Source organism: Dromaius novaehollandiae, chromosome 4, assembly GCF_036370855.1.
Source record: "Dromaius novaehollandiae isolate bDroNov1 chromosome 4, bDroNov1.hap1, whole genome shotgun sequence".
NCBI classification, from domain to species: domain Eukaryota; kingdom Metazoa; phylum Chordata; class Aves; order Casuariiformes; family Dromaiidae; genus Dromaius; species Dromaius novaehollandiae.
This window is the reverse complement of record NC_088101.1, coordinates 28285068-28312726: the sequence shown is the minus strand read 5'-3', so window position 1 is coordinate 28312726 and position 27659 is coordinate 28285068. Positions and strand designations below refer to the sequence as shown.

General features: G+C 42.6%; 1 protein-coding gene and 1 long non-coding RNA gene across 2 annotated transcripts in view; one reads left to right on the top strand and one right to left on the bottom strand.

Annotated features, from left to right (window-relative positions):
• Nucleotides 1-25099, bottom strand: part of FAT4 (FAT atypical cadherin 4) — a 149237-nt gene extending 124138 nt beyond the window's left edge. The window contains exon 1 of the mRNA XM_026122491.2: nt 19679-25099. Coding sequence (XP_025978276.2) covers nt 19679-24946 — 5268 coding nt within the window. The 5' untranslated portion in view covers nt 24947-25099. The remainder of the gene's footprint in view (nt 1-19678) is intronic.
• Nucleotides 25100-25494: 395 nt separating this feature from the next.
• On the top strand, nt 25495-27659 carry LOC135328382 (uncharacterized). The gene is made up of 2 exons (XR_010389211.1): nt 25495-26069; nt 26957-27659. It is a non-coding gene; the product is annotated as an uncharacterized LOC135328382 (long non-coding RNA).

Genomic DNA, 27659 nt, shown 5'->3' with positions numbered 1-27659 from the left:
GTAATCTCATTGGAGATGAAAGTAGCGATTAATAAAAAATAGTGTTAAAAGGCTTTCATGGAGTTTACTCACTGAATAACCTTAATTTGAAGCATTCACTAATTAGTCTGGACAAGGACAGTGCTGCATTCATTCTTACCCTTTACTCAACAAGAACTATTTTGAATTTTGATCTAAGAAAGTTCAGTTTAAAAAACAAAACAAACAAAAACAAAACCAGAAACTATTTATTTTGAAAGAGTAGCTTGTTCACCCCATAAGTTTTCTGAGCAGAATAATTTGCTCCCAAAACTGTCTAATACTGCAAGTGCTAATTTACATTAGGTCTTAAGTAGGACCTCAATTATGGGGTTAAATTAGGTAAGAGAATGAAACAAAATAAAAATACAGCATATTACTGTAGGAAAAGAAACATACTCGATACTGCAGCTTGACCATGGCCGGCATCTGTCCTAATAGCTGCTCCAGCAGGGAACACTGCATTAGCTTTTCAAGGGCACTCAACATTTGATCCAATAATCATGGTAACCGGGCTCTTTGGGTTCAGTCTAGGAAACATGTTTGTTCACAATACAGAACTGCAACCGGTTCTTTGATAAGCTTTGAGAGCCTGTGCAGTTTCTAACCTTTGTTTTCATATGACTTACAGAATAGAAACAAACCATTATTTGCCCCATGGTAAGATTAGGCAGAATGTCACCGAAAAAAATTTATTTCCCCGTTTGTGGCTTAAGTCAGATGTGATACGCAAAATGAAAGAGAGGAGATAGCTGCCTAAGAATAGCAGTCCAGTAAGTAAACATAGAAGAAAAGAAATGTTGAACTGCTTTAAATAAAAATTTTTGGTTAATTACTTGTCCTAACAGTAGCCAAACACACACAACTTTTTTTTCTTTTTTTTTTCCCTTCTTTCCTCTATGCGTCTGTATGAGGTTTTTTCTTCTTCTTGTTATGTTAGCAGGACTATATACAGTTGCAACCTGGTTACTTCAGAACTTGAACAGAAAAGTTATGAATGTACCATATAATGGGATAACAGCTAATGCACATAATCCGCAAGTAACAAAATAGGCAGAGTAAAGGAGATCTTTCTTGTTCTGCCTGTAAGAAACCCCAGGGATGCATTGCACTGCTTGCTTACCAAAGAGATGCCAGTGAAGTCTTTCTTAGAAAAGGTCTTTGGTTCTTAAAAAATTGCACTACTTCAGCAGTAAACTCACAATGAAAAGAGAACGCTAATTTGCATCAGCTTTAAACATCTGTGTTCTAGTGCCACAAAGCCTATGTCTGATAAAGTACTCTTTCTCCTTAGCAATAATTGTAATGAAAATGCAAAGATCTGGCAAGATATTTGCTTCTGAAATACTTCTCTATTACCATGGAGAATTTGGAATATCCACCACTGCACTGGAACAAAATGCAGATAAAGGAGCTTGAATGCTACTATTATCGTTAAGATTTCTTTCTTCTTTTTTTAAGGGCTCGATGGATCTAAAAGGGATAAGAATTAATCACAGAAATAAATCAAATCCTGCTGCCCGCAAAAGGGCAGGATGAAGCGTTAAATAAAAATAATAAATTAAAAATGACTACTTACTAAAAAAACACCCCACATTTGGAAATTAACACAGAAGTAAAGTCTCCATGGGTGTAGACAATGATAGAGAAAACTAGAGTACAACAGTAAAAGAAAAAACAGCACCTTTCCTCAAAAATAAAGGCTTATGATTTTACTGTTTTTCAGTGTTCCTGTTGAGTCCAATCCTGAATTCTTACACTAGGGATGATCTTAGAATGAGTTTACTCTGAGCAAGTGCTCTAGTAAGGAGTTCGCAAAACTGAGAAAGCAAGCTAGGCAATGGTGGAAGACCCTGGGGAAGCCTCCTTCACCCTCCAGTACCACTGCACGTGCATACAGAGAGTTTGACATTCATGGCCTAAGCAAAGAAGGCAGCAATGAAAAAAAATATATATATATATATATTTTAATGGGCAATCCAAATTCCCCCACACAGAGAGTTTCTGGGTAAGATCACTCTGCTATTTGCCAAGCGCCTCCTGTGATTTTCTGGTTGTCTTCGAGGACCACTGCAACCCTGGGTACGGAAGATGCTGATTTCTTCTGGGAACCCTGGGCTCTGGCTGCATTTACTCATTCCATTCATTCCTCTAGCCCATTATTCACCAAGGCTGGTCTGCGGCCACAGTGAGGGAGCGCTTGCACTAGCAAGTAATCCTTAGATAACACGTCTGCTATTTCCTTGGCAGATAGGCTGCAAGACACAGTTAAAGTCCAACGCCACAGTTAAAATCTGATTTCTACAGCATTTGCAACTTCCAAATAAGAGAAATTAAATCCAAAAGTTAACCATGTTCCATCTTGTTTTTAAAAATTGATCTAAAAATTGAAAAAGACAGAAAAAGATAGCAAGCATCCATAAAGAAAAAAAAGGAAATAAGAGGAAATAAGTTTCTGCAGAGTATAAAAAGAATAAATGAAGGTGTAAAGAAAATTCTACAGAAAATGGTGTTATTTTTCTGAAGCTCCAGCTATCTCAAGAATACACTCTACAGTGGGACTTTTTATTCAGAGCAAGCCAGAACTTTACAGAGGCACCCCTTCCCATCCAAAATAGGCACGCAAGAACAAAGCCAAACCCTCAAAGATGCCCTGACATTCCACCCCTACTAAAAGCTTTGAGACCAGTACTCAGACTTAGATGTAAAATTCTCTGTAGTATATTGGGGCGTGGGTGTCATTAGGTTGATAAAAATTTCTGGAAATTGTACTGGTTTAAGCCATTGCCACTCCCACTTCGGCGGTCCTGGTGTTTCATCCCCAGTCCCTCGCTGCCCCTTGCCGTCAGCCAGCACAAGCAGTTGCATCACTGTAACATGGATTAGGAAAACAGACCCAACTGAAAATTTCTTTTCCTGGCCTACTTTTCAGCTGGATCAGTTTCCCAAGTTACTTTACAGTGTGCTGATGCAACTGCTTATGCCGGTGCTTAAATGAGCACCTCAAGGGCAGAAAGGAGCAACTGGAGGGCAGAAAGGAGCAGAGGGGCAATAAACAGATAGGCCATTGCCAAATAAGTAATTGCAGCCTATATCCTTAAATATTCTCTTTCAAAACTGATATGTAGGTTCTTCTGAAAAAGACCTAAAAACGCAGTGAAGGCCACTTTCGGAAAATAAAACCATCATCATGATAAAAGAAAATAAATTATAAAACAGTCTAGAGCAGAACTTCCATTCATCAAAAGAAATTAAATCCTCAAAAAAAGAGGTAGTGCCTCATCATCATACCACTGCACCAACATCCCACCGATGTTTTAGAAAGCCAGCGGAGCCAGACAAAACTTATCAGCCTCTAGCACAAACACCACTCCCCCAAAAAGGATATTTTAGACTTGAAGTTGTAAATTTTTCTAACACTATTCACATGCCATAAGAGAACTAATTTCAGCATCCATAAAGATAAAACTGAAATTCAAATGCTAAGACATGTGTATATTAGACACCTACGCACAAATGAAATCACCCCTGATTAAGTACAATAATTTAGAGGAAAAACTACTTTTAGGGGATTTGTAAGATGAGCACACTGATCTGGAAGCCACTAACAAGCTACTAATATGTAATCCCACAAAGCCACATTTACAAAACAGTTTTACAAAGGGTATAGCTTTAAAAATATATAAATTAAATCGCCACATTGACACCAGCCCGCTGTTCACACCAATATAGGGGATTCGAGACTACCACAACATTGCATAAACTGTTGTATTTTAAAGGTTGTGGGGAATCGTATAGCTACACCCTAATATTATCCCTCACATGGCTGGGATAAAACATAGCAATTTACGAAGTGCTATCAGCTAATACAAGGAAAATTCTTCCCCAGAAGAGCAGATTAAATGTCTAGACTATAAACGAGCAGTGTTGACAGAAATTAAGACCAGACAGAGACAACTGATTTCACTGAACAAGAGCAAAGCCAACTACAGTGCCCTACACATTATGATACTCCTAAAAGTTTTGAATCTGTTAGGCACCTTGGCCTGTTCGTATCAAATCCAATTCAATCTGTTGAGAGTCTCTCAACAAATCTTACTTTCCCTTTCCCTCCTGAGCACAGCTCTACTCTGCTCGCTCTGGTACACGAAGGAGGCATGATTGCATAATTTGGAATACAGTTTGTACAATGTAAAAGCAAATTATTTCCTAAAACACAATAGAAGGTCAGCTGTCCTCCAATTATCCCTTTAGATAAAGCTAAAATCTCAATTTACAGGGACAGATAAGAGAAATATTTTGATATAATACCAAGAATATTTTGCAGAAGCATACGCACAAATTGTATACATCATTCTAGTCTGAAAATGTAATTATGACTTAGCTGAACTTTGATCCAGGTAAATAAAAGAATGAACTAATAATTTGTAGACATGATTCAAGGGATGTTTAATTGGATGTTGCTGCATGTAAAAATCCTTTCTGGCCATTACCAGCAACATGGGATTTCAAGTTGAACATGGCGGTCATTGCCAACTGCATTAGATAGGGTGACTTGCAATTCCGTTATGTATAGTGCAAATTTCTTATTTCCCCAGATGACACCAGTGAAAGGACTTGCATGTTCACGACATGCATATCTTGAGTCTCATTGCTTTTCACTAAGCTTTGAGGAACGTCAAGCCAGAGCAAAGGCATTTGGCTTAGAATTGGCAATAACTTATGAAACTCCTGGTTTTCAATTCCAATGTTTGCAACATATGTGAAAACAACTGTGGGTAAGTTGTTCAACATAGGTGTTACTTTATCTACACCCCAGGGAGAATGACAGCTTCTTTCCTCTCCAAAAACACCAAATGACTTGGAGCATACATTATTATATTCAGATCTTGACGGCTATCGCATGGAAATTAATGTTTCTGGTTATATATAGTATATTGTGAAATATTCAGCTGTGTTTCTATTGTACATAAAACCAACTCTAAGTTCCTCATTTCTACATTTCTTTTATAAGCATTTTATATGCTCAGTGGGAGGGTCAAAAAAGATTTAGTTAATCATTAAGCTTTTTCTTTTTAGAAGAAAGCCATGCTGACTGTCTCAATTAATCAAAGTCTGTGGGAGTCGCAAAGAAAATCTAATGCAATGTTTCTCCATTTCAGAATCCACTGCTCTAAATACCAGACTTCTAGTTTCTAATGAAGAGATAAAAATGGCTAGGTATTTGTTACAATCAGGTTAAAATGTCTATTGGACTGCTGGAAAACAGTATTTTTCAGCCTATTAACAGCATTTTTTTCCCATACAACTTCCTTAGATGAAAAAGAAAAAAGAGACCTATCAATAAACCGTCCTTCTTGTAAAGAGAAAATTACCATGTAAACTTAGATAAATATTTCCAACTGTTAAATGCATAGCCTACTTCATGCACTTCAATTTGCAATTGAACATGGAGGCCATAATAAACTAGAGCTGTTAACACCAATGTGATTTATAAAGCGCTGTAAACATTTGTTGGTTACTGTTCCTGATGAAAACAGAAAGCTACATCTACGATGGGATTCATTGCACAAGTTTAGCCATTTCAAACGTAGCAGCCTCCTTTAAGAACGGTGCGTAGGTCCCTGTTCTGTGCCAGACGGGCCCTCCGAGAGGGCCCTCCCTGTCCCGTGAGAGACGGGTGCCTTTCCCTGCCCGCTTCCCCCAAAGGAGGGTCTCGGGGGATCCCTCATCCTCTGCCAAAGAGATACTGGAAGCCTGGACAACTGGCCTGGAGCCTTAAAAATCTAAAGTTGCATGCTTTGAATTCAGCCATAAGTGCTAGACACATCTGGAGGGCCAAACAATAGAGAAATACCCAAACCACGATGCTATGGTTCCCACTCGAAGCAAACACACAGAGGACACTTGCTTAGGACGAGTTGGCAAATGACTCCAAAGCTCCCTATCACCTCAAACGAAAAGGACCGTGGTTCCTGAGGCCAATGAAAAGAAAAATAACCTTTCAGCTTTGCCTCAGTGAAGCTTTTCCCTACCTCACAGTGAACATATAAACATTTTTTCAAGAATTTCCCATTTTAGTAAGCAGTCCATTTTATTTTACTTGGAAAATCTTTTATTTTCCTGTAAATTGAGATGTGGCCTACAAAGAGTCTCAGTGTTATCAAAAGGTCAAATCCTGTTTGCCTTACACTAGTGGTCCTACTAGTCTGCAAGGAACTAGCCAGAGGAGTTAAAGGAACAAGATTTTAGGTTTAAGTCTTTATGCATGCACACACACAAGCTTCTCAATGATTACATTTTTAAGTCTTTTCCCCACAAGAAAATCATTTTATTTTCCCTGTAAAATATTGTTTTAAATAATGTTTTCATTAATATAGAAAAACCTCTAAGATTATGTAGGTAGAAATATCAACACAACCCTTCTTAGTGCGGCATTTTTTTTTTATTCCTGTTGTTTGCTTTGCTTTTCTCTGAAGCGCAAGCAGCTATTGGTGGCTGGAATATATGTGATATCTATTAGTAATAGAATTTTTTTTTCTTTTCTTTAAAGAAAAACTGTTAACATGCTCCCACTGAACTACTTTAAATGGCCTTCTGTTCCTTCTTCCAGCTTATGCAAACATTGAGTCCCAAACCTCTGGCTTGTCAGATAAAAAGCTAATTTTTGTCTTTTTAAAAAATACACAATGACAAAAAGCACTCTAAATTAATACTAGATAAAGGTCCACATTATTTTTAAATTATGTGTACAATGAGCACTGCATATGTTTACTAATGAATTTCTAGAGTATAATTGACTTCTTGACTGAGGTTTCTATAGAAATGTTCTCCATTAAGTTGTACTGTAGCCTCCTTAGTAGTATAATTTATCACTAATTCTTTTCATGGGACAACTGTGCTAACACCATTGTCTTATCTTCCTTTTTACTGAGCTACATCCATGTAAAGTGCCTAATTATAGACTGCAGAATGCTTTGGGTTTTTTTTTTTTTTTATTTCCTTGACAAAGGCATTTTTTTCTTAAAGAAATGTTTAGTGTTTACCCTGTGTCACTTTCAATATAGATTTTAATTTGCATACGTAGAAGCTCTTTCTGATTTACTCTGGGCCTCATTTTCTGCTTGGTTACACCAATGTAAAGGCAGAGTAATTCCATTAAAGAAAACATAGTTACAGCAATGGAAAAATAGCATGACTACAAGAAAATCCAGTCCGCTGTTTGTAATAATTTTTTTTTTAATTCCAGATTCTTATGAACATAAGTCCTTTACAGAGCCAGAGCTCTAATAACAATACTGCTTTTTTCCAAGAAAATGTATCCTTTCCACCTCACACAAATGGCTTTTTTTCAGAGGGAACATGGCTGGGCTGCACTTATTTTCCAATTTGTATAGTAGTAGCCATAATTAACAGTCATAATATGCTATATTTACAGAATAGCATGTTTGCACATGTGAGACCTCAGGGCATCAGAAAGCACATTCATCTGATATCATGAAGTTTAAGAACAAAACATTGTCTCCTTCATTTCTGGGTGGCTTCGCATGACCAAAAAAAGATTATTTCAATATCTGTTTTAAAAACATATGGGACAATCAAGAAAGGAAGAAAAGAGCATTCGGACAACCATAGATCAAAATAATACTGTTGTGGATAAAATTTGGTCTTATTTACCGTATACCATTAGTAGTATGACTTTGCAACTGTATTTTGAATATATTAATTTCTAAGAAGAACAGCAACATCAACTTAATGACTGCAAATTGAAGAACTTATTCAACATGAAATTTATTTGCCCTGCCATGAAGTCTGAAGTACCATTTTTCTTTCATGTTCACTAGTAAGAGTATCCTGTGGATTTCCAGCTGTCACAAGCAGGAAAACTTTAGTGCCATCATTTACAGAACAAGAGTCTTTCTTAATGCCTTTTAAAGAAATTGCCTTTGCTTTAATGGATGGAGAATAAAACGTGTTGCTTCTACCCTCTTCTCCTCAGCTCTGTGTTGATGGATGGCATTTTTTATGGATGTAATAGATCCAGCGTATCTGGACAACCACTTCTGGTGAAAATGACTTCTTTCTGCAAGCAACTTCAAAGCTCATACATGGCATTTTTAGAGGTGGTGACTGGTTGCTCTCTACGAGAGAAAAACTAACAGAAATGCTATGAAGAACTGGACTTTGACCAGATAAAGCAGGGGTAGGAGTTGCTCTTCCTTTATAAGCTCCCCTAGGCATCCCTGCTCCACAGCAGCTTGGCTTCCTCCTCAGCCAAAAAAGCTGCAGACTGTCCTACTCCCCACCTCCTCTGCAGGACAACATACTACTTACACAAGTGTGTAAGCGTATATACACACACACTTGTTGCATAAAGCCAGCAGTCAAGGTAATGATAAACCTCAGCAACAAGGAGACATACGGGGCCGGGTAACAGGAGAGCTGGCTCTTAGGCTGACCATGAGCCAGCCGGAGGTGGCTGCAGAGCCTGTGTACTTTCAAACCTTCTCAGACAAACTCTTATGGGTTGCTGCCAGCATTACAATCTAATTTTTGTATTAGCAGCTAGGAACCAAAGGTCAGACAGCACAATTTGGTGGAACTACAAAATAAGTCCCTAAGGACATATTCTTTTGTTACAGAAACCTAAAAGGAGGGCTTTGCTCCACAATGTAGGGCTTCCTACTGAGCACAGACATGCAGTATTATTGAATACAACTTTTCTTAAACCATAAAATGTATTAAAATAAACATATTCATATAGTCTTCTTCCTCCCCTCCTACCTCTCTTTTACACACAAACTCAAAACAGTACTGCACAGAAAAAAAAAGAAAAAAACCCACAATAACAGACACCTTTATCAGCCTCAGCCATCTGTGTTCCTTTAGTTTGATCCAAGTATTTTGGCAGGCGTGTGCGCAGTTTTCTCCTACCCAATATCATCCTGCCCTGTAAAGAAAATGTTCACTCCCACTTCCTCCTCTCTCCATCAGTACATGGGTCAAGTAGTGTGCTAAATCTGTCAGTTGCAGGACTTAAAATAATAAGGCATCATTGCTTATGTTTAATTAATTATGATCGCTACATGATCACTTAACCTTATAGTGAATAACTGCAACCCCACTTGACAACACTGCACAGAGAAATAAACAAATGATTTAAAAAATGCAACTTTCAGTGCTGATCATAGGAATCACTTGATGTAAGAATTTTATACTTAATAAAACAAACTGACTCTTTGAAAGTTAGAAATGCATGAATTAAGAGCGTTGTTAGAGAGAACCACAGTGGAAAGAAAATCTCTATTTCACGTAAGATTTTCACAACCACAAATTATTTTTCAGGTGATCTGACATAACCCTACGAGGGTTAAAAATTTAGATTTTCCTTTAGTTGTTCACTGAAATCAGAAATGCACAAATCCTTTTCCCAGAGAAGACAGGGATAAAGACTCCATTGACTTAAGGCGAATAGAATGAAACTAAACAAAAACAAAATGCCCCAAAACATGGGGGGAGGGAGGGGATAATGATTTAAGTAAATACACACATAAACAAAAATGCAAGTCTCTAAAGACTAAGAGTGTAATAAACTACAGAGTTTGCCTTCTGCTCCCAGCCTTGTAATTGCAACATGTCTTCATATTTCAGACAGCATGACATTTTGATGGATTAAAAAGATTTGTTGTATTGAAAAGAATAAAGAATGTGGAATGGGGAAAGCACCAGGGAACCTGAAATGTAACATGACACAAAAGAAAAACCCTATGGAAAATACCAAGCTTTAAGTAGATATACTACAGACATATATACCTTAGCTCAGGCATCTTATTTATTCCTCTGAACTATGTCAGTAGAATTCTCTTAATTTATCAAAAACGATCCAAAAGGAGTTTACATGAAAAGCCCTCACTCCATAGAGTTTTCTCTCTGGTTCTCCCAGGAACAATTCATCTCCTGGTACACTGTGAAGAAAACATGATTACACATTTCCCCAAATACAGTGCCTATGGCAAACTCACACCTTTAGCTTAAAATTTTTAGTAGTATTTTCGTTCCTCTGCCTCTATATATGTACCTTGTGATGCAAACTTGGTATTTTCTCTCTCCAGCTGCTACACATCAAATCTTTGTTTTGAAAGCCAATTGCTATTGCCGAGTTTAACTTAGCATTATCTAGTTCTGGATGCTATTTAAATTAATTCCACACAAGAAGGATATAAATTAAAAAGAAAACTACAGATCTGGGTAGGTGAAACATCATATACACATTCTTCAAATTAATAGCTTTCCTGTGGATTAGACTTCAAGAAATGTTGCAGCTACCAAAAATAAAACTAGTATACTATCTGGCTAAAAAACAAACCCAAAAAAGAATAGATACAAATTATTTACTTACAACTGTAAGTTAAAATTTTACTCATTCATATTTTAATGAGAAACAAAATCTTGAAATGGCTTCAAAAGCATTAAAATTGAATATACCTGCAAAGGAACCCTTCAGTTATAAAATCCCTTAAAGCTTTTCTTAACAAGCACTGTTCACTAAGTGAACATTCTGCCTTTTTTCTTCATTTTTCACTTCATGGAGGATATGTTAAACTCATGTTAGCAGCAATAAAAAAAGTAGAGCTTTGAATCAGCTCAGGATAGTTTTACATTTGATGTCTGATTAAAAATAAAAATAAATAAAAAAGTACACATGATTTCAGATCCTGCTCCTAAGCGTACAATGCACACGCATGGCTATGCTCCCCAGAGTGCTCATCCCCCCCTGCCTCTCCTCAAGGCAAGGACAGGGACAAAACTCCAAGTCATGAAAGGGACTTTCATGCATTCATTCTTGCAGCACAGCTCACAAATCCACTCTTCATTTCAGTCAGCAAGAATGATTATTATGGTCTATGCTAATAAGCCGCCCCATTAAAAAAAAATGTTTTTTTATATATATAAAAAATAAAATACTCCAAGTAGGGGCCTGGAAATGAGTCAAAATTAGCTTGTAAGACATTCAAACACTCCAGCTCATCAGTTTTATCAATGCCATTCATACACAATTAAATAAAAAGTAAATTGCACCATTACCCCTCAGAAGTTAAAATCATTTAATAATGGGAGGGGGTATAAATGTGCAATATATTAAGCTGAACAGAGACTTCCCACACACATGGAAGCAGCAAAATATATAGGAGCAGTGTGTTCAATGCAAACAGGGCACAGTAGGCTGGGCTCCACTGTACAGCTCTTGGTACAAAAGCCCTGGCCTCTAGGAGAAGGAGACGCACTTCACCCTTCACCATGCTGGAGGCAGAGGTCCAAAAGACACCTACCAACATCAACCCTTGAAAGAGTAGTTTTCTTCTTTCTCTGATGCCTTACATTTACAAAGAACATATCCGAGTTCAGGTTCCTGGCGACGTTCTGCAACGTAACAGTCTTTGTGGGATGCTCCACACCAAGTACAACTTAACATACAATTACTCTGTGATGAACCTCCATCGAGTACTTTATACCACAGGTATTAGGCAAGAAACAATTGTGTCCTCCTTCACTTTTAGGAGAGTCAGAAGAGTAACATAGAGGGAAAGCACACCATAACCTTGAGTCACACTGCTCCTTTTCCCTTGCCTTCACACACTTCTGCTCAAAATGACAAATCAGGGCTTGAGTGCTGTTGGAGAGCAGCCAAGACAGGTACGTTGTGAGCACGGGGAAACAGAACAGGTGGATGCTGTAGAGAAAACTATAGTGTTTGACAGTTTGGTTGTCTTCTGAGTGCATTCAACTGATTGCCTGAGGAGATCATTATTTTTACAAGCGCATACACACAGGAGTATTTAGAGGAGCGTAATTGGCCATTAGGCGAGGCTGAATAATGTCAATATCTGAAACCAACAGTTATTTTCATGTTAACACTGATGATACTTCGTATACAGCACATCTCAAAGCTACTTCTATTTGTTTCACTTAGCACAGATTTGTGAGAGAAATCCTTTCTTCACATTTCAGATCTCTTAGGGGATGCTAAATGCATGGAGCCGAGTCCGTCTGCGGCAACCCCAGGGAGCAGCACACAAACATCTCCCAGCACCTGACCAACCCATGGAGGTAGCCAACAGGCCTCAGGGGATCAGCAAAAAGGCAAGCTGCATACATACACTTCTCTGCCACTCAGTTAGCCCAAAGATGCTCTTTGACTTTCCCTCCACACCACAGTTGGGTCTGCTAGCTTCCCTTGCCCAGCTGCCCCCAGAAACCCTCCACAAGGGGATCCCACCTCAGGCCCATGGGGGGAGTTCATGCCCCCGCAGAAGATACTCTTCTTCAAAAGAAGCCCTCGCAGTTCCGCCCATTCATCTGAACCTTAGCTGCTGAATGTTTTTACTAGATACATGTTTTTGCCAGATAACATCAGAATGCCCTTCTGTCTGTATAGCTGGATGTCTGGATGGCTGTGTTAAATATAGTATGTAAACTCTTACATACTAATCCAAGATGACTATGTCAATATGAGCAATAGCCTATTAACAGTGTGTGATGTGTGAACACTGCAGAATATTATATACTAAGGCAAATGCTCCTCTGCATTATTTTTTGCATAGCTGTTGGCTCATAAATTACCATTTCCATAAGAGGTTCTCTGAAATTCTTTTGCATTAACTAATGTGAATGTATGTATTTTTACAGCATAATCATAGCTATCAGTTTCCATCTGTTCTACTACCCTTTTGGTATGTTATTGCTCTGAGGAAGTCAACAAAAATAGATCTCTACAAAAAACAAACCTGGGTGACAGTCTAGACTAAGGGATCTAATTAAAAATAAGATTTATTAGAATAGAGAGAAACATCATGTTAAAACAAAGACACAGTTCCCCTAACATATCTGATATTATTCTTGGCAAAGTGAAGTAAAGCTATAAATTTACTGGAGCAGGTCATATGATGTACCATCAATGACCTGGCATCACATTTCTTTACAAGTATGTTAGGAAAATTCTTTGTTTTACTTCAATTTTATTTGCAATAAATTTCATTTTTAATTAGAACCCTAGAGTATTACAGCTTGTCTACACACAGGTTATGCACAGACATAATTATACTGGTAACGAACCCAACTGAGTTAACAGTAATGCTATTCCCTAGTCTAGACACAGTTAAAACAACCTAGACTAGTATAACTGTCATGGCAGGAGGTTGCTTTGATATAAACTATACCAACACTTTGGTTTTGGGGAGGAAAGGAGGGAACAACCCTTTAAGGGTGTTTCAGCAATATTCGATGTCTTTAAAAAAGACCATGAAAGCGTCTGGAGTCTCCTTTCATCCATCAAAAGGGTACAAACATCCTCTGAGAGAGTGTGGGACTTGCTGTCTGAAGGGTTAAGAAATGCACAGGAAATAGCCAAAGACAATAAAGATTTAAGGAGCCAGCAACAACATAGTTTTATCGCAGAAAAGCTAATGATGATACCTGTAGATAACAAGACCATAGGAACTCTGGTGACCAAGGTCTGAAGGAAGTTCTTCTCATTAATAAACAGCCACCAACTGCTTCATGTAAGACTAAAACCTAGAAAGAAACCCGCACTCTAATAAATTGGGGGGTATCATTTTACCTGGAAAAAGACTTGCTTGTTAACATCAATAGAACCTAAGAATCATTTAGAGGTTTTTATGAAGAATTTAGTATTTGGCAAAATTAAGCACGTGAAAATTTTGCACTGGTTTTGGCACTTTATTCATAATGTTTGCCTTAGAGACATATGAAAAGTACTATTTTCCATAATAAAGACTGTTGCTTTTAAAAATCTAGTGACAACATAAAAATTGTGCATTTTTTCAAGGTCATTTCATAAGGCTTTGAAGGAAGAAATGAAAAATTCTGAATATTAAGAGAATTTAGCAAGAAAGCCATTAAAGAAATGAATGATGAACATAGGGACAACCCTGAACTATCTGAAAAGCACAGATTGGTTTGGAACAGTTTTTGACACAGGTCACATTCATCTCCCACTTGTATTCAAGGAAAGCTCAGATTCTTTTTCAGAGCAGTGCAAGTGACAGCAATAAGTTAAATAATTACACGTTTCTCAGAATCAATGATACCAGCACTAAGAAAAAAATTAGCTTTGGAACTTTGACAAGGAGGCAGAATTTCATTGTTTACTCAAATGTTTCATAAGTAATTTCCTTTGTCAAGCTACAATTAATGTGCCATGTATCACTAAAGAATAAAATGATTCATAAGTAGTACGAACACAACGAGTGCCCCATTGTTCATGCTTGTACTGGTAAATATGAGACATGCCAGAAAATACTTACCAAAAGTGTTTCAGGTTCTCTTACTAAATTTAAAGCTCTGTGTTGTTACCCAGATTGGTCAGAAAAATAATACCTTAAAGGCTTTGCCCTACCAATTCACATCTTTCCACTTCTCAGACAAAGTGACATTAAGCCTAGGCCGTATGTTGCCAGGCTTTGCCACACGTAACCCCAGTGGTACCCCACACGGCTCCAGGCTGGTACCCGGCACACGCAGCACGAGGGAACCGCAGCACTCCCACAGCTCTAGACCCAGGCAAATTCTGGTATTCCTAATAGGGATCATCTTCCCTTTCTTACGCTGAGTTTTTGGAGCTCTGCACTGGACGCATGCAGTGGAGGAAACTTTTTTTTGAAATACCTAAATACCTCCATCTCACTCTTAAGTCCAGTAGAGACCCATGCGGTGCAGGACTTCAGATACCCAAAGGAAGCTTAGTCAAAGGACCTAGGCTGGACTGACCTGTGAAGCCACAAAATGGGATAATGAAAGGAGCAGGCACAAACACAGCAAAAAATGTGTGCTGGGTAAACAGCAGAGGCTGAACGATGGAGCTAAGGACTGCATAAATCAAGGAAAGGCAGGGTGGGCATGCAGGCAGCCTAATTCATAAAGCTACAACCCAGAGGAACCGGCTGGATCAGAAAAAGTCAAACTGGAAGGACAAAGGCAGGGCACTGGCAGACACAGACAGGGCATGCAAGATGAACATTTGATTGAAGTAAACTGATTTTATTTTAAAAATGGATGTATCCAGTCCCTTACCATTTTCCACCTATACCCGTAGCAGTTCTAAAGAGGCAAGGAATCCTGTGCACAGATCTGCCTCTGGTAGCATCTAACACGACTATGTGTGCATTCTTTGATTTAAAATGTATACTATTTTCTTCCTTCCTTGGAAGCTATGAACTTGGACTACTTAAAACATTCGGAAGACGTTTAACTGAAAAACTCCCAAACCATTACCCTTTCATTTCTCATAGCTTATAAACATGTTAGCACCATTGGTTCCCAGCAAACCTACTGCTTCTTTGAAGGAAGGTATCCACTTAAGGGTTAAACATGCAAACTAGACGTTCTGTCTAATTCTCTTTAATCCCTAGTAGATTAAAGAAGACTGGGTATTATCCTCATGTTCCTATTCATTATTGCCCTCCCAGAAATAGGGTGTGACTAGAGTGTTCCAAAGCATAATATCATCTGAACCACCATACAACATGCATTTTTTGTTTTGGAAACCCAGATGGAATAAAAATGTGTAGTTTTAGTGTGATCCCAATATTCATTAAAACTTTCTACATTAAATATAATCATGATGGTGAAACCCTCAAACACCTGTTTGAAGGGGTTTAAAGAGAATTTATGCTAGAGAGCCAAGAGAAAGGAGTAAGCAATCAGTTTCTTTTTCAGCAGAAACATGCTCATAGACATGCAAAGTGGTAAACAGTACAGAAGGGCTCCCATCAGGATGCTTATGTTATTTTTACCACAGAAGAACAATGCAATACCTAATGACTAATAAAAGGGCAGTGGGAGGGGGCAAATAATCTGGTTTTAGTCAGCATAGATCATAAAGAGCAATAGGCAACAAGATTAAAAACAAAAACTCCATGCCTTTCAAAGTCTATAACACAGCTATCCAAAAGTATACTATCTAGCTGTAAAATACAGTGGAATGAGCCCTTATGTTTTCATTCCAAGTCTCAAGCTATTTGGTACTTTGAGCACAAAGCTTACCTCATGACTTTTTTTAAAAAAAAAAACACTTCTTTACATATCATAAGCATGGAAACATACAAAAGTATGAAACATACTTTTAAAATGCTTTAAATAAGCAGTTCTTACTTTTTTAAACTACTTGGCATTGCTTTACGAACATATACTGTAAGCCTTCATTTTCAGGGCATATGTCAACTGCTCTGGGTCAGAAGGGGATTCCCTCACCATCCTGTCATTGCATAGCTCTTAACCTTGGGCCCTGTCTTTACAAAGAGCGAGCATACAACCCTGGTAGCTACATAATAAATGAATCTGTATGATTACATGAATAAATGATCCTGTATGGCAAACCCCAGGGACGGGCAAGACTAGGAAGAGACTTCCTTTTTCAGCTGGAGCACTGGGTGGATCATTGCAATATGCTGCACTATAGAAAAGAAGGAGTTCAGTGACAGAGCCTAGGAAAAGCTCCCAATCATACCATTTCCCAAGGACAAGGATTCAAAGACTAGACTTATTATAGAATAAGTGGTTTCACACAAACATGCTCTGTCTGCTGGCTAGACAATGCCTAGTAACTGTTTCCAAACCTGCAAATAGCCCTCTAACTCATACCTATAACCATTCCTAAAGCTTAAGTTAGGAAAAGGATTCAATAACCTTTCCTTGCTACTGCTGCTCTCTGTGATCTTGGCTGGCAAGTTTAGCAGCGAGTGGCTCCGACTACTTGCTGGATCACTTACGTGTCAAAGTGCAACTAAGGTGATGTGGCATGTCAAGGCAAAAAGTGTAGCAAGCAGTAAGGAAGAATAGAGATGTTAAGCATATCCTATCAGTATTCTTTTCCTCCTATACTCTTTGTAAGAGAGAGGAGAAGGAAAATGCAAGAGTTCATCTTTTTCTCATTAACAAAACACATGACCACACAGTTCATCCGCTCAGAAAAGTGACAGCTTCACATGCAGTGATACCTGACATCCTAGCTTGTCCATGTATGCCAGCATGAACCCTGAATTATAACACTGTCCCTACAAAGCTGAGGTGAAGACATTACGTACAAAAGAGTACTTCAGTTCTGTGGCCTTAAATATTCCAGCGGTTCACACACTTTCATTGTCCTTAATCAGTGTTCTGGCCATTCTGCCATTCTGGTCATCACCTTACAAATTAGAATTCAAGGAAAACATTAAAGCTGCTGAATTACAGATTTGATGTACGAAGACTTTAGCACAAGCACTTTTTAAGGTGGGCTTTTAAAGGTAAAGAGGTAGTGCTCATGTGCTTGGGCACTGGCTGTTTCTTATGAAAGAAGACTGGCAGTAAACTAAGGCTGAAATGCATGCACTCACTACTTCAAACCACTGCTCAGCAAACGAAAAATGTTATTGCTGAAAAGCAACATAGGAAAAAGTTGCATAGCTTATTCAGCACCCACGGATGGTCAGCTGGCATACAGAACATTAGTATAGTAGTTCTGCAAAAGTGGGATAGCAAAAGCTCTCTGAGGGAAACTAAGTCTAAGTCAGTTGAGAAAGACTGCATGTGATTATGGGCTTTTTTATTTTTTAACATTGAAATCTAACTATCATTCATAATATATTTCTAAAACAGCACAGTAAACTAGTGTTTGTTTGGGGGGAAAATGTGTTTTAGAAACTATAAAGATGCAACCAATAGTAATATGAAATCCTAGCCCCTGACTATTGCTTTCAATAGTCTTTGCAGAATAAAACATTTGCTTTTGATTACAGGAGTGGTTTGTGCTCAACAATGTAAAATTGGTTTAAGATTTCAATGATTGTTTTCTTCATTGCTCAAATATTCTTATTAAATACTTTTATAATATGTGAAACTATCCCAACCATAGGGTCCCCTATCAGCCCTTCAGGAAAGAAGCTCTTCACTCACATGGGCGGACTAACAGTTGTGGGATTGTCAGCCAAATACCCACTGAGAAAGACTTAATCCTCAAAACAACTGTTCATCAGAACAAAAAATGATCTAATTCAACTTTATCAATTTTTGCTTTAATCTCCTACAAGTTACTAGCAAGGGTGCAAAGACCTATACAACAGGAACCTTTTATCATGAAAGTAACAGGCACTACATAAACTAATAGCACTTACTTCTAAAACTGGCAGCGTTCAGATACCTTACAGTTCTTCCTCGTATGATAATCAAACAAAAAACTTTACACTATGTACACCATTCAAATAAGCTCCATTACACAGATTGACAGATCTTTTCTGAGTTTAAGCACTGCTCAAACCCCCAACTTTAAACATATGATCATTTTGTAGTGTCAAGTACTACCAGTAAGAGAAAGTGAGGCTACATGCCTTTACAGATCGTACTTAAAGCAGTAAAACAAAGGGCCGATTAAAACAAAAAGCTACAGATGCCAAGTAACAGCGTTAAAAATACCACACTCACTAAGACAAAAAGACCCCAAACGACCACAGTATCATTGGTGGCTCAGAACTGAAAGACCTATCTCTGAAGTGGAAATACATATGAGGGTAAGGTCCAGGATGCAAAAGGCTATGCAAATATTGAGGTAACGTGCTGGTGAGGGAAAGGGTTGGACCACTGCGCCCTCCAGCATTCCCTGCTGGTTGACCTACTCAACAGTGCCGGCTCCGGACTGCCAGGGAGTGAAAGTTAAGTGACTCATAGCAAGATGCGGAAGGCAGCTCCAGATACGGTGGAAGTTAAACCAAACAAGACTCCCTTTCACAACAGCTTTTTCAGTCTTCATCTAGAAGGCGATATGAATGGCGTACGCTCTTAGCTCTGTGGTTCAATTAACATACACTAAGAAGTGGCAATTACAATATTTGCACCTCACAGCTGAGGTTTCAGATCCGTTTTCCACCCTTCGCTGCTCAAGCTAATTATGCAGAGAGCACTTAAAGACCCTTCAGTCAACTGCAAAGCAAATGGCATTCTGATAAGGAAAGTTTTCTGCTGAAGTGTTAATACTGTTATAAGTCAGGCACATCTGAGAACAGAAACAAGACATTTTTTATGCTCATCTGTGAACATAAAGGAATAACAGTAGATCTGCAAAATATGAAGAGATCCATTTGAGGAACTTAACCAGGAACACCACAAGGGAGGGGAGAATAAGTATGTCCAGACCTGGGACACTAAACAAACTGTTCAGACAGCAATCCCCTATTGGCCAATTCTCAGACACATATTGACATGACAACTGTAATAAAAGAAGTCCAGTAATAGCTCACATAGGAATAGAAAGACTAAAACTAATTAATGATTGCTAAAATGAGAAGGCATGCAAAACTCAGGGACGCCTGTGATTAAAGCTAAAATATTTAGTACCTAAAATTTATTTTACCAGTGTCATGCTTGGAGTAGCAAAGCTTAAGCTACACCCAAACCTCTCCCAAATTTCTAGAGAGGCAGCTTTGAGGAAAACAGCTGAGGAGGCACACCGACTGAAAGGTTATCTTGAACTAGTAAACCAACAGACTTAATTTTCAGCTCACTTCTTCTGTGCACTAACATCTTTAAAATGGTCAGGTAACACAACAAACACATAAAATGGCTTAGTTAAGAAGGAAATGTGTAGATAATCACCATGTAAAAATTTTACCTCTGCTCGCTGCGTGCGGGGCAAAGCAGATGATTTTTCAATGGCATAAACATCCACCAAGTAGAGACGCGCTCCTTGCTCCCTGTCCAAAATGGCAGCAGTCTGGATCACACCAGTATGGCGCCCAATGGTAAAGAGGCGTCCCAGACTTTTATCTTCACAGCGGACAGACACTATGTAATATTCCACCTGAGCCTCCGAACCCCGTGGACTAGCTGCTTCTATAGATATGACGTTTGTCCCAATAGGTTCACCTTCTTTTAAGATAGTTATATATTTCGGCTGAGTGAAGATAGGCCCATCAACCCCTTGCAGAATTATAGTCATCTCAGTGGTAGATCTTCTTCTTTCGGGGCCAAGATCCGTGGCTGAAACTATGAGATTGTAGATTAGCTGAGAAGGCACCAAAGCTGATGCTACTCTTAGATCTCCGCTGTAACGATCCACAATGAAGGTTTCGGTATCTCCATTGATTATTTCATATTCCACTTCCCCATTGGCACCCTCATCAGGATCTGAAGCAATAATTGTAGTTAGGATTGAACCGATCACAACTGAAGGGTCGGCTGCAAGAGCATTTTGAGATATGAACACAGGAACATTGTCATTTTGATCTGTCACCAAAATGGTCACATTCTTCAGAGCAAATCGTCTGGATTCCACAGGAACAGCCTGATCAGTGGCTTTGACTGTTAATTCAAAGAGATTAGCAAATTCGCGATCTATTTCAGCATCAGTAAATATTGTCCCTCTGACTTCATCTATACGGAAATGGTTACCTCTTGGCATCTGTTGAATGATTGCATATGTTAACTGCCCATTAATATCCGCATCTGGATCATGAGCAGTTACAGAAATGACAGAACTACCAACAGGAACATTCTCAACAATAGATTTAAAAATGTCCCCCGGAGGAAAATTAGGAGGGTTGTCATTAAAATCCCTAACATGTATTACTACTGACATTGTAGATGACCGTGGTGGCCTTCCTTGGTCTTTTGCTGTTATATTTAGCTTATATAAAGATTGTGTCTCAAAGTCCAATTTTTTTGCAAGAAAAATACTACCGGTGTTGGGACTGATGCTAAAGGTCCCATGATTGTTTGTCCCTGTAATGCTATAATGGAGGTCAGCATTGTCACCTGAATCAGAATCAGTGGCAGTGACAGAGGACACAAGTTCACCAACTCTCATATTTTCCAAGACATCCACCAGCAAAGTTGATTTAGGGAAGGAAGGACTGTTGTCATTTTCATCCAATACATCAATGCTCAATGTGCAAGTTGAGCTTAGGGAAACTGTTCCAGAGTCTACTGCTTGGATGACAAGTGAATACGATGCAGTAGCTTCATGATCTAGTTTGCCTATTAATGTCACCTGGCCTGTGCTACTATCTATTGTAAACTGGTTTTCTTCATTTCCCTTGATTACATAATAGTGAATCAACCCATTATTCCCTTCATCAACATCTGAGGCAGAAACTCTCAGAACCTGTGTCAGATTTGCTGCTAATTCTGATACAGTAGCTTGGTAGAGATCTTTTAAAAATTTGGGGGCATTATCATTGATATCTTTCATGTAGATTTGTACAGTTGCCTGATCTTTCAGGGGCTTTGGCAACCCTTGATCTGTTGCTGTTACTGTAAGACTAAATACAGCAGCTCCCCGTTGTCTCATAAGAGCTTCCCTGTCAAATTGATGAGTGCTTGTTATTTCGCCAGTTATTGTGTTCAGCTCAAAATCTGGTTGCATATGCTCAAATGAATACCTGACTTCACCATTTGGCCCAAAGTCTTTATCTACAGCATTTATTTTACCTACATATGATCCACCTCTCTGCTCCTCTTCAAAATAAAAAACATAGTTGGTGCTGTTAAACAGTGGTCTATTATCATTTACATCCTCCAGAATTACAGTAACATTCACAGTAGCATTGAGTGGTTCTACTGCTCTGTCAGAGGCAACAACCAGTAAAATATATCTTTCTTGAAGTTCACGGTCCAGTTCACTCTTTATATACAGCTGACCATCTGGGAATATGCCAAAGGCATCCCCAGTATTTCCTTCAATTATACTGTAAGCTATTTCTCCATTCACACCTGAATCTTTGTCAGAAGCCTGTACTTTAAAGAACCTGGAATTCACAGCCTCTGACTCCAAAATAGTAACTTCATAGGAAAGCTGGTCAAACACAGGTGGATTATCATTTACATCATGAACAGAGACAGTCAGGATAAAGTTAGAGGACAACTGTGGAACCCCCATATCAGAGGCCAGAATCTCTACCTGGTAAGACCCAGCATTTATGTCAAGTGGTCCTGTTAAGCTTATGGCACCTGTTTTTTCACTGATTGAAAACAAGCCCTTTGGGTTTTGCTTAAGACTGTAAAGGACCACTCCATTAATACCTTCATCAGGATCAAGAGCTTTGGCCTGGAATATGGTGTGCCCCGCTTTCCAGTTTTCAACCACATTTACACTTTCCACTGTGTGAATAAAGTGAGGGGAGTTGTCATTTAAGTCTTTGACAGTTATATTGACCACAGTGTCTCCAGTTATTGCCCCACCACTAGCCACCACTTTCAGCTGATAAAACGCTTGCTCTTCCCTATCAATAATACTGGCTGTGGTGATCTGGCCTGTCACTCTGTTGATGGCAAACATGCCCCTTTGGTCACCTCTTGTGATAAGGTAACTGATGTTGGTGTTGAGGTCCATGGTAGAAGCAAAAACAGTACCAACATGGTAACCTATAGCAACATTTTCAAAGACAACAAAACTGTACATGCCCTGGCTGAAAACAGGCGGGTTGTCCTGAGTGTCCAGGACAGTGATGGTGACAATGGCTTGGTTCTGTGACTGGAGATGGCCACCATCGGTGGCCACTATCTGCAACTGGTAAGCAGTTTTCTCCTCTCTGTCAAGGGCTATTTTCGTTGTGATGATCCCTGTCTGGCGATGGACCTGAAACCTGGAGGTGTCTCCAGCCGAGATGCTGTACTTGACTGTCCCATTGGGTCCCAAGTCAGGGTCACTGGCAGACACTGTGGTCACATAGGTTCCAGCTGGCTCATTCTCTTGGATGTGGGCAAAATATTGAACCGGGTAAAACACAGGGCTATTGTCATTCACATCCAGCAGACTCACATTAACTCGAGCGATTGACGAAAGAGGAGGAGAACCTAAATCCGTGGCCAGGACCTGCAGGGAGAAGTGAGCCTGCTCCTCTCTGTCCAGCTGCGAGACAGTACTGAGCTTGCCCGACACAGGATCCAAGCGAAAGACCCGGCGAGGGGCCACTGCGGAGGAGCCACTCGCTGCCACGGCTGGCTCAGCTTCCTGCAGAGAAAAGCGAACAGTCCCATTGTCCCCCAGATCCCCATCAGTAGCACTCAGGATCAGCAACTCAGTTCCCAAAGGGGAGTTTTCAGCCAGGGACACACGATAGCCATCAGGTTGACTGAAGCGAGGTTTGTTATCATTGACATCCAGGATGGTGACCACCAGCTGAGCATAGGAGAACTTGGGCTGCACGCCCTGGTCACGGGCACTTATGTTGAGCACCACCTCAGAGGCAGTCTCTCGGTCCAGACCACGGGTGACGGACATACCTGCAGCAGGCCCAGCTGTGCCACCATCAGGGCCAGCCGTCGTGACCAGCCCGCTGTGCTCACTGATGCGGAACCAGCCAAGCTCGTTGCCCGAAACGATGCTGTATTTGAGGTTGGCGTTGAGGCCGGAGTCGCGGTCCGTGGCACTCAGGCCCCGCACGTAGCTGCCCAGTGGCACCTCCTCACTGATATTCACCCTGTACACCAACTGCCCAAAGACCGGGGGGTGGTCATTAATGTCATTCACAAAGATCACCAGGCTAGCCACCGATGAGCGGCTCACGGGAGCAGCCGCTGCCCCGTCAGGGGCAAGAGAAGTTGGGGAGCCAGGGGGTGGCAGTGGGGCCCCATAGTTATCAGCAACCGCCACGGTGAGGTTGTAGGCTGGGATGCGCTCCCGGTCCAACGCGGCTGCTACCTTTATGAGACTGAGGTTGGGTACCTTGCTGCTGTGCACCTCAAAGTGCCGCTGCTCATTTCCTGCCAGGATCGACACGGAGATGTTCCCGTTGGCCGCGGGGGAGTCAGCGTCGCTCACTGTCAGCAGAGCCACCACGGTGCCGGGGGCCGCGTTCTCGTCCACAGAGGCAAAGCGGGAGGTGGCGGGGAAGTAGCGGAACTTCACCCGGGGCTCGTTATCGTTGACGTCGAGCAGACGGATGAGGGCCTCGGCCCGGCCGCTCAGCGCGGGCACGCCGCGGTCCACGGCCTGCACCGTCAGCGAGTACTGCTGCCGCGCCTCGTAGTCCAAAGGCTCCCGGATGCGGATCACGCCGCTCTCGGGGTCCACCTCAAACGGGAGGCTCCCGGCCCCCTCCCCACCACCACCACCGTCACCTCCTTCCAAGCGATAGCGGATGTCAGCGTTGGTGCCTTCGTCAGCATCCGCCGCTGCCACCTGGAGAACGCTGGCTCCAACAGGCGCGTCCTCCGGCACTCGGGCCTGGTAGAGAGCCTGGCTGAAGATGGGCGGGTTGTCGTTGATGTCCTGGACGGTGACGTTGACCTGCAGGTACCCGCGCCGACGAGGCTCCCCCTTGTCCTCCACCTGCACCAAGAGCTGGTAGGTGGGGGTGGCCTCCCGGTCCAAGCCGCCTCGGGAAACCAGGTGCAGGAAAGCTCCTTCGCCGCTGGGGTTGAGGGTGACGTTAAGCCGGAAACGCCCCTCCTCGTTGCCGGCCACGATGCGGTAGGAGCTGTGGTCCACGCCGTTGGTGCCGCTGTCAGCGTCGGTGGCGGTGTCCAGGATGAGCTGGCGCCCGCTGCCCGTGTCCTCCTTGAAAGTCACCACGATGGAGGGGTCGGGGAAGACGGGCGCGTTGTCATTGAGGTCGAGCACCAGCACCCGCACCTCGCTGGGGTAGGTGGGCTGGCTGGAGAGCACCACGAGGTCCACCACGTCGCTGGCCAGGCTCTCGCGGTCGATGGTGGCGCGGGTGTGCAGGGCGCCCGAGGTGGCGTTGATGGAGAAGAGCGCGTGCTGCTCGCTGAGCCGGTAGGTGAAGCCGGGCCGGGTGGCGATGGTGCCCACCCAGGTGCCGGCCGGCTGCTCCTCCAGCACCTGGAAGACCTGCCGCGGCTCGGCCCCGGCGGCGGCGCCCAGCGCCGGCAGCAGCACCGCCAGCAGCGGCAGCAGCGGCGGCGGGCGGCGGCCCATGGCGGCAGCGCCCCGCGGCGGGGCCCGGCGCCGCCACCGCCGCCCTCAGCGGCGCCCCCCGGCCCGCATCCGCCGCGCCGCGGGGCTCGCCGCCACCCGCGCACTCACCGCGCCGCCGGCCCGCTCAGCGCCGCCGCCGCGCCCCCGGGGCTGCCGGGCCGCCGGGGCCGCCGCTCCGCATCGCCGCTCAGCGGCGGCCCCGCGCTCCGCGGCTCCCCGAGCCGCGCCGCCACCCCGCCGCCGCCTCCACCACCATGCCCCGGGCGGCGGGGCCGGGGCGACGCGAAGCGGCGCTGCCTCCGCTGCGCGCGGGCCCCGCGCGGTTTGTAATCCACAGCCGCGGCGCCGCCGCCGCTGCCGCCGCCCGGCTCAAACTTGGGCCCGCGCTCCGCGGCGCCGCCGCTCTTCACCCCGCCGCCGCTCCCCCCCCGCCTCCCATTGGCCGCGCCGCGCCGCCGCCCCGCCCCGCCCCGCCCCCGCGCAGCCCGGCCCCGCCCCCGCCCCGCCCCCGCGCAGCCCGGCCCCGCCCCGCCCCGCCCCGCCCCGCCCCGCCGCGCAGCGCAGCGCCGCCCGCAGGGGCGCGGAGCGGGCCGGGCGCGGGTCCCGCTGCGGCAGCCGCGGGGGTGGGGGGGGCCGCCTGTGCTCTCCGGGCTTTAGTTTTCCTCCTTTCTTTTCCTTGTTTTTCTTTTTGCTCTTTTTCTTTCTTTCTTCTTTTTGCTTTCTTTCTTTTCTCCCCTTTTTTCTCTTCTCCCCTCCGGAAAGCGCTCAGCGGCGCAGCCACAAACCCCTCCGGCGGCCCGTGCGCGGCGGCGCTCAGCCGCGGGCCGACGGCGCCCTCTGCCGGCGCGGCGCGGCACTGCACGGCAGCCCCCCCGCGGCCGCGGGGCTCCCGGCGCGGGCATCGCCCCCTCGGGGTCCCGGTGCGGTGTCCGTCCCGCCGCCCGCGCGCAGGCCTGGCTGTAGACAACCCCGCAAAGCCCGAGCCCTGCCCGTCTCTAGCAGCCGGAGGCAGCGACGCGAGCGGAGCAGCAGCGCGGTGCTCAGCTCACCGCACTTTAAATGTGCGCAGAGCGGTGAGCGCTTGTGCGCACGGACGGGCTGTGCGTGGCGATGGAGCTGCAAGGTAAACCCAGCGCGGCCGCGCAGCAAACCCGCGGATGCGGAGCGTATATGCTGTTTTAGAAACTAGCAAATCATACCTGTCATATAGATACAGGATAATGACAAATACACCTTTTGTTATATTGGCACAAATGATTTTTTGCAAAGTTCTGCAGCTCATACATGAAAACACATCAAACAACATGTATGTCTAGTTTACAGGACTTTTAGCTTAATACTTAGAATTGTATTACTGATCTAATGTGACATTAAATATCTCCAAGCTGTTTCAGAAACAGGATTTGTTCAAGCCTTTTGTATCCCTAGATGTAAAGCTACCTAGATGTTATTCCTAGATACGAGACACCCACAACAACAACAACAACCCTGAAGTGTTTTAATATATCAAAATTACATTTCATAGAATTCAGAAAGTGTTTTTCTAATCAAAATGTTCATGGAAAATTATAGAAAAAATACTGCCAATTTTCATTTTACAAAAAGAATTTCACACAAAAAATACTGGTAATATTCTTATAACAACTGTATTATATTTTTAGTGAGAGCTTCTAATTCAAAAGTAGCCAAAATTATGAAATGTGTTGAAAACAACAATTTTACTTTATTCTTTTTTATTTTCGGCATGAAAGTTATTTTCATGGCTAGCAAAAAAATCCACTGAAATTGAAGCAGCTATGCTAGATATAAAACAGAGCAAAGCTGCCTGTGCTGCCTTTGCTACTGTCATGAAGATGTGTTTTGAATTAGTTAACGGAACAAGGTAATAACTTCCTTGGGACGAGTTGTCTCCTCTGTCACCATCCCTGATTTTGCTTCCTGAACAATGGACAATTTATTGTAAGATTCGGATGTGTCTGTCACGAGCGCTGTGTTACTTCTCTGTGTCAGAGGTACGAGGACAGGCGGTGACACAGCAGCAGAGGCAATAAGCAGGTCCTGCCCGGCCGCCGCGAGAACCGCAGCCGGCGGAGCCCCTCGGCGCGGATCAGGCGAGAACAAGCCCCGTTGCACTGAGACTTCCCGTCTTGCCTGGAAAGAAAGTAGGTTAAGAGGAATTTTCTAAGGTGGGAAGCAGTAGTAGAGTTTGTCCCCCTTATTTAGACTGAAAGAAAAACAAGCCTGTGATTTTCTTGGCATAGGAAAGCCAGGAAAGAACGGAAGCTTGTGAAAATCATGACCGTCTCCAGTGGAGCTGCTACCTGAGTTGACTCAGCTAACGAAAAGTCTGGGCACTTTAGGATATCTTTTTAGCTTTTTTGCTTTGTGGAAATGAAATAAAGAGAGAAAAGAAGAAAGAAGAAGGGAGATCTTAAAGCTCAGGGGAAAAAAAACAAAATTCTTCCCCAAAGTCCACTGCAAACTTTAAACGTGCGTCTGTTTTCTCCTTGCAATTTGTCGATCCTCTGAGTACAACGGCAAACTCCGAAGGAGGGACGTCCTAAGCCAACTTCTACTTCACGTGATACTAGCGTTACCCAGAGGAGCTCTGCTTGTGCCGGTGGAGTTACTCTGGCTGTGCATCAGTGTAAATGTGCGGAGAGTTTTTGACACCCTTTAGATGAACACAAATAAATTCAGACAGAGTTAAGGC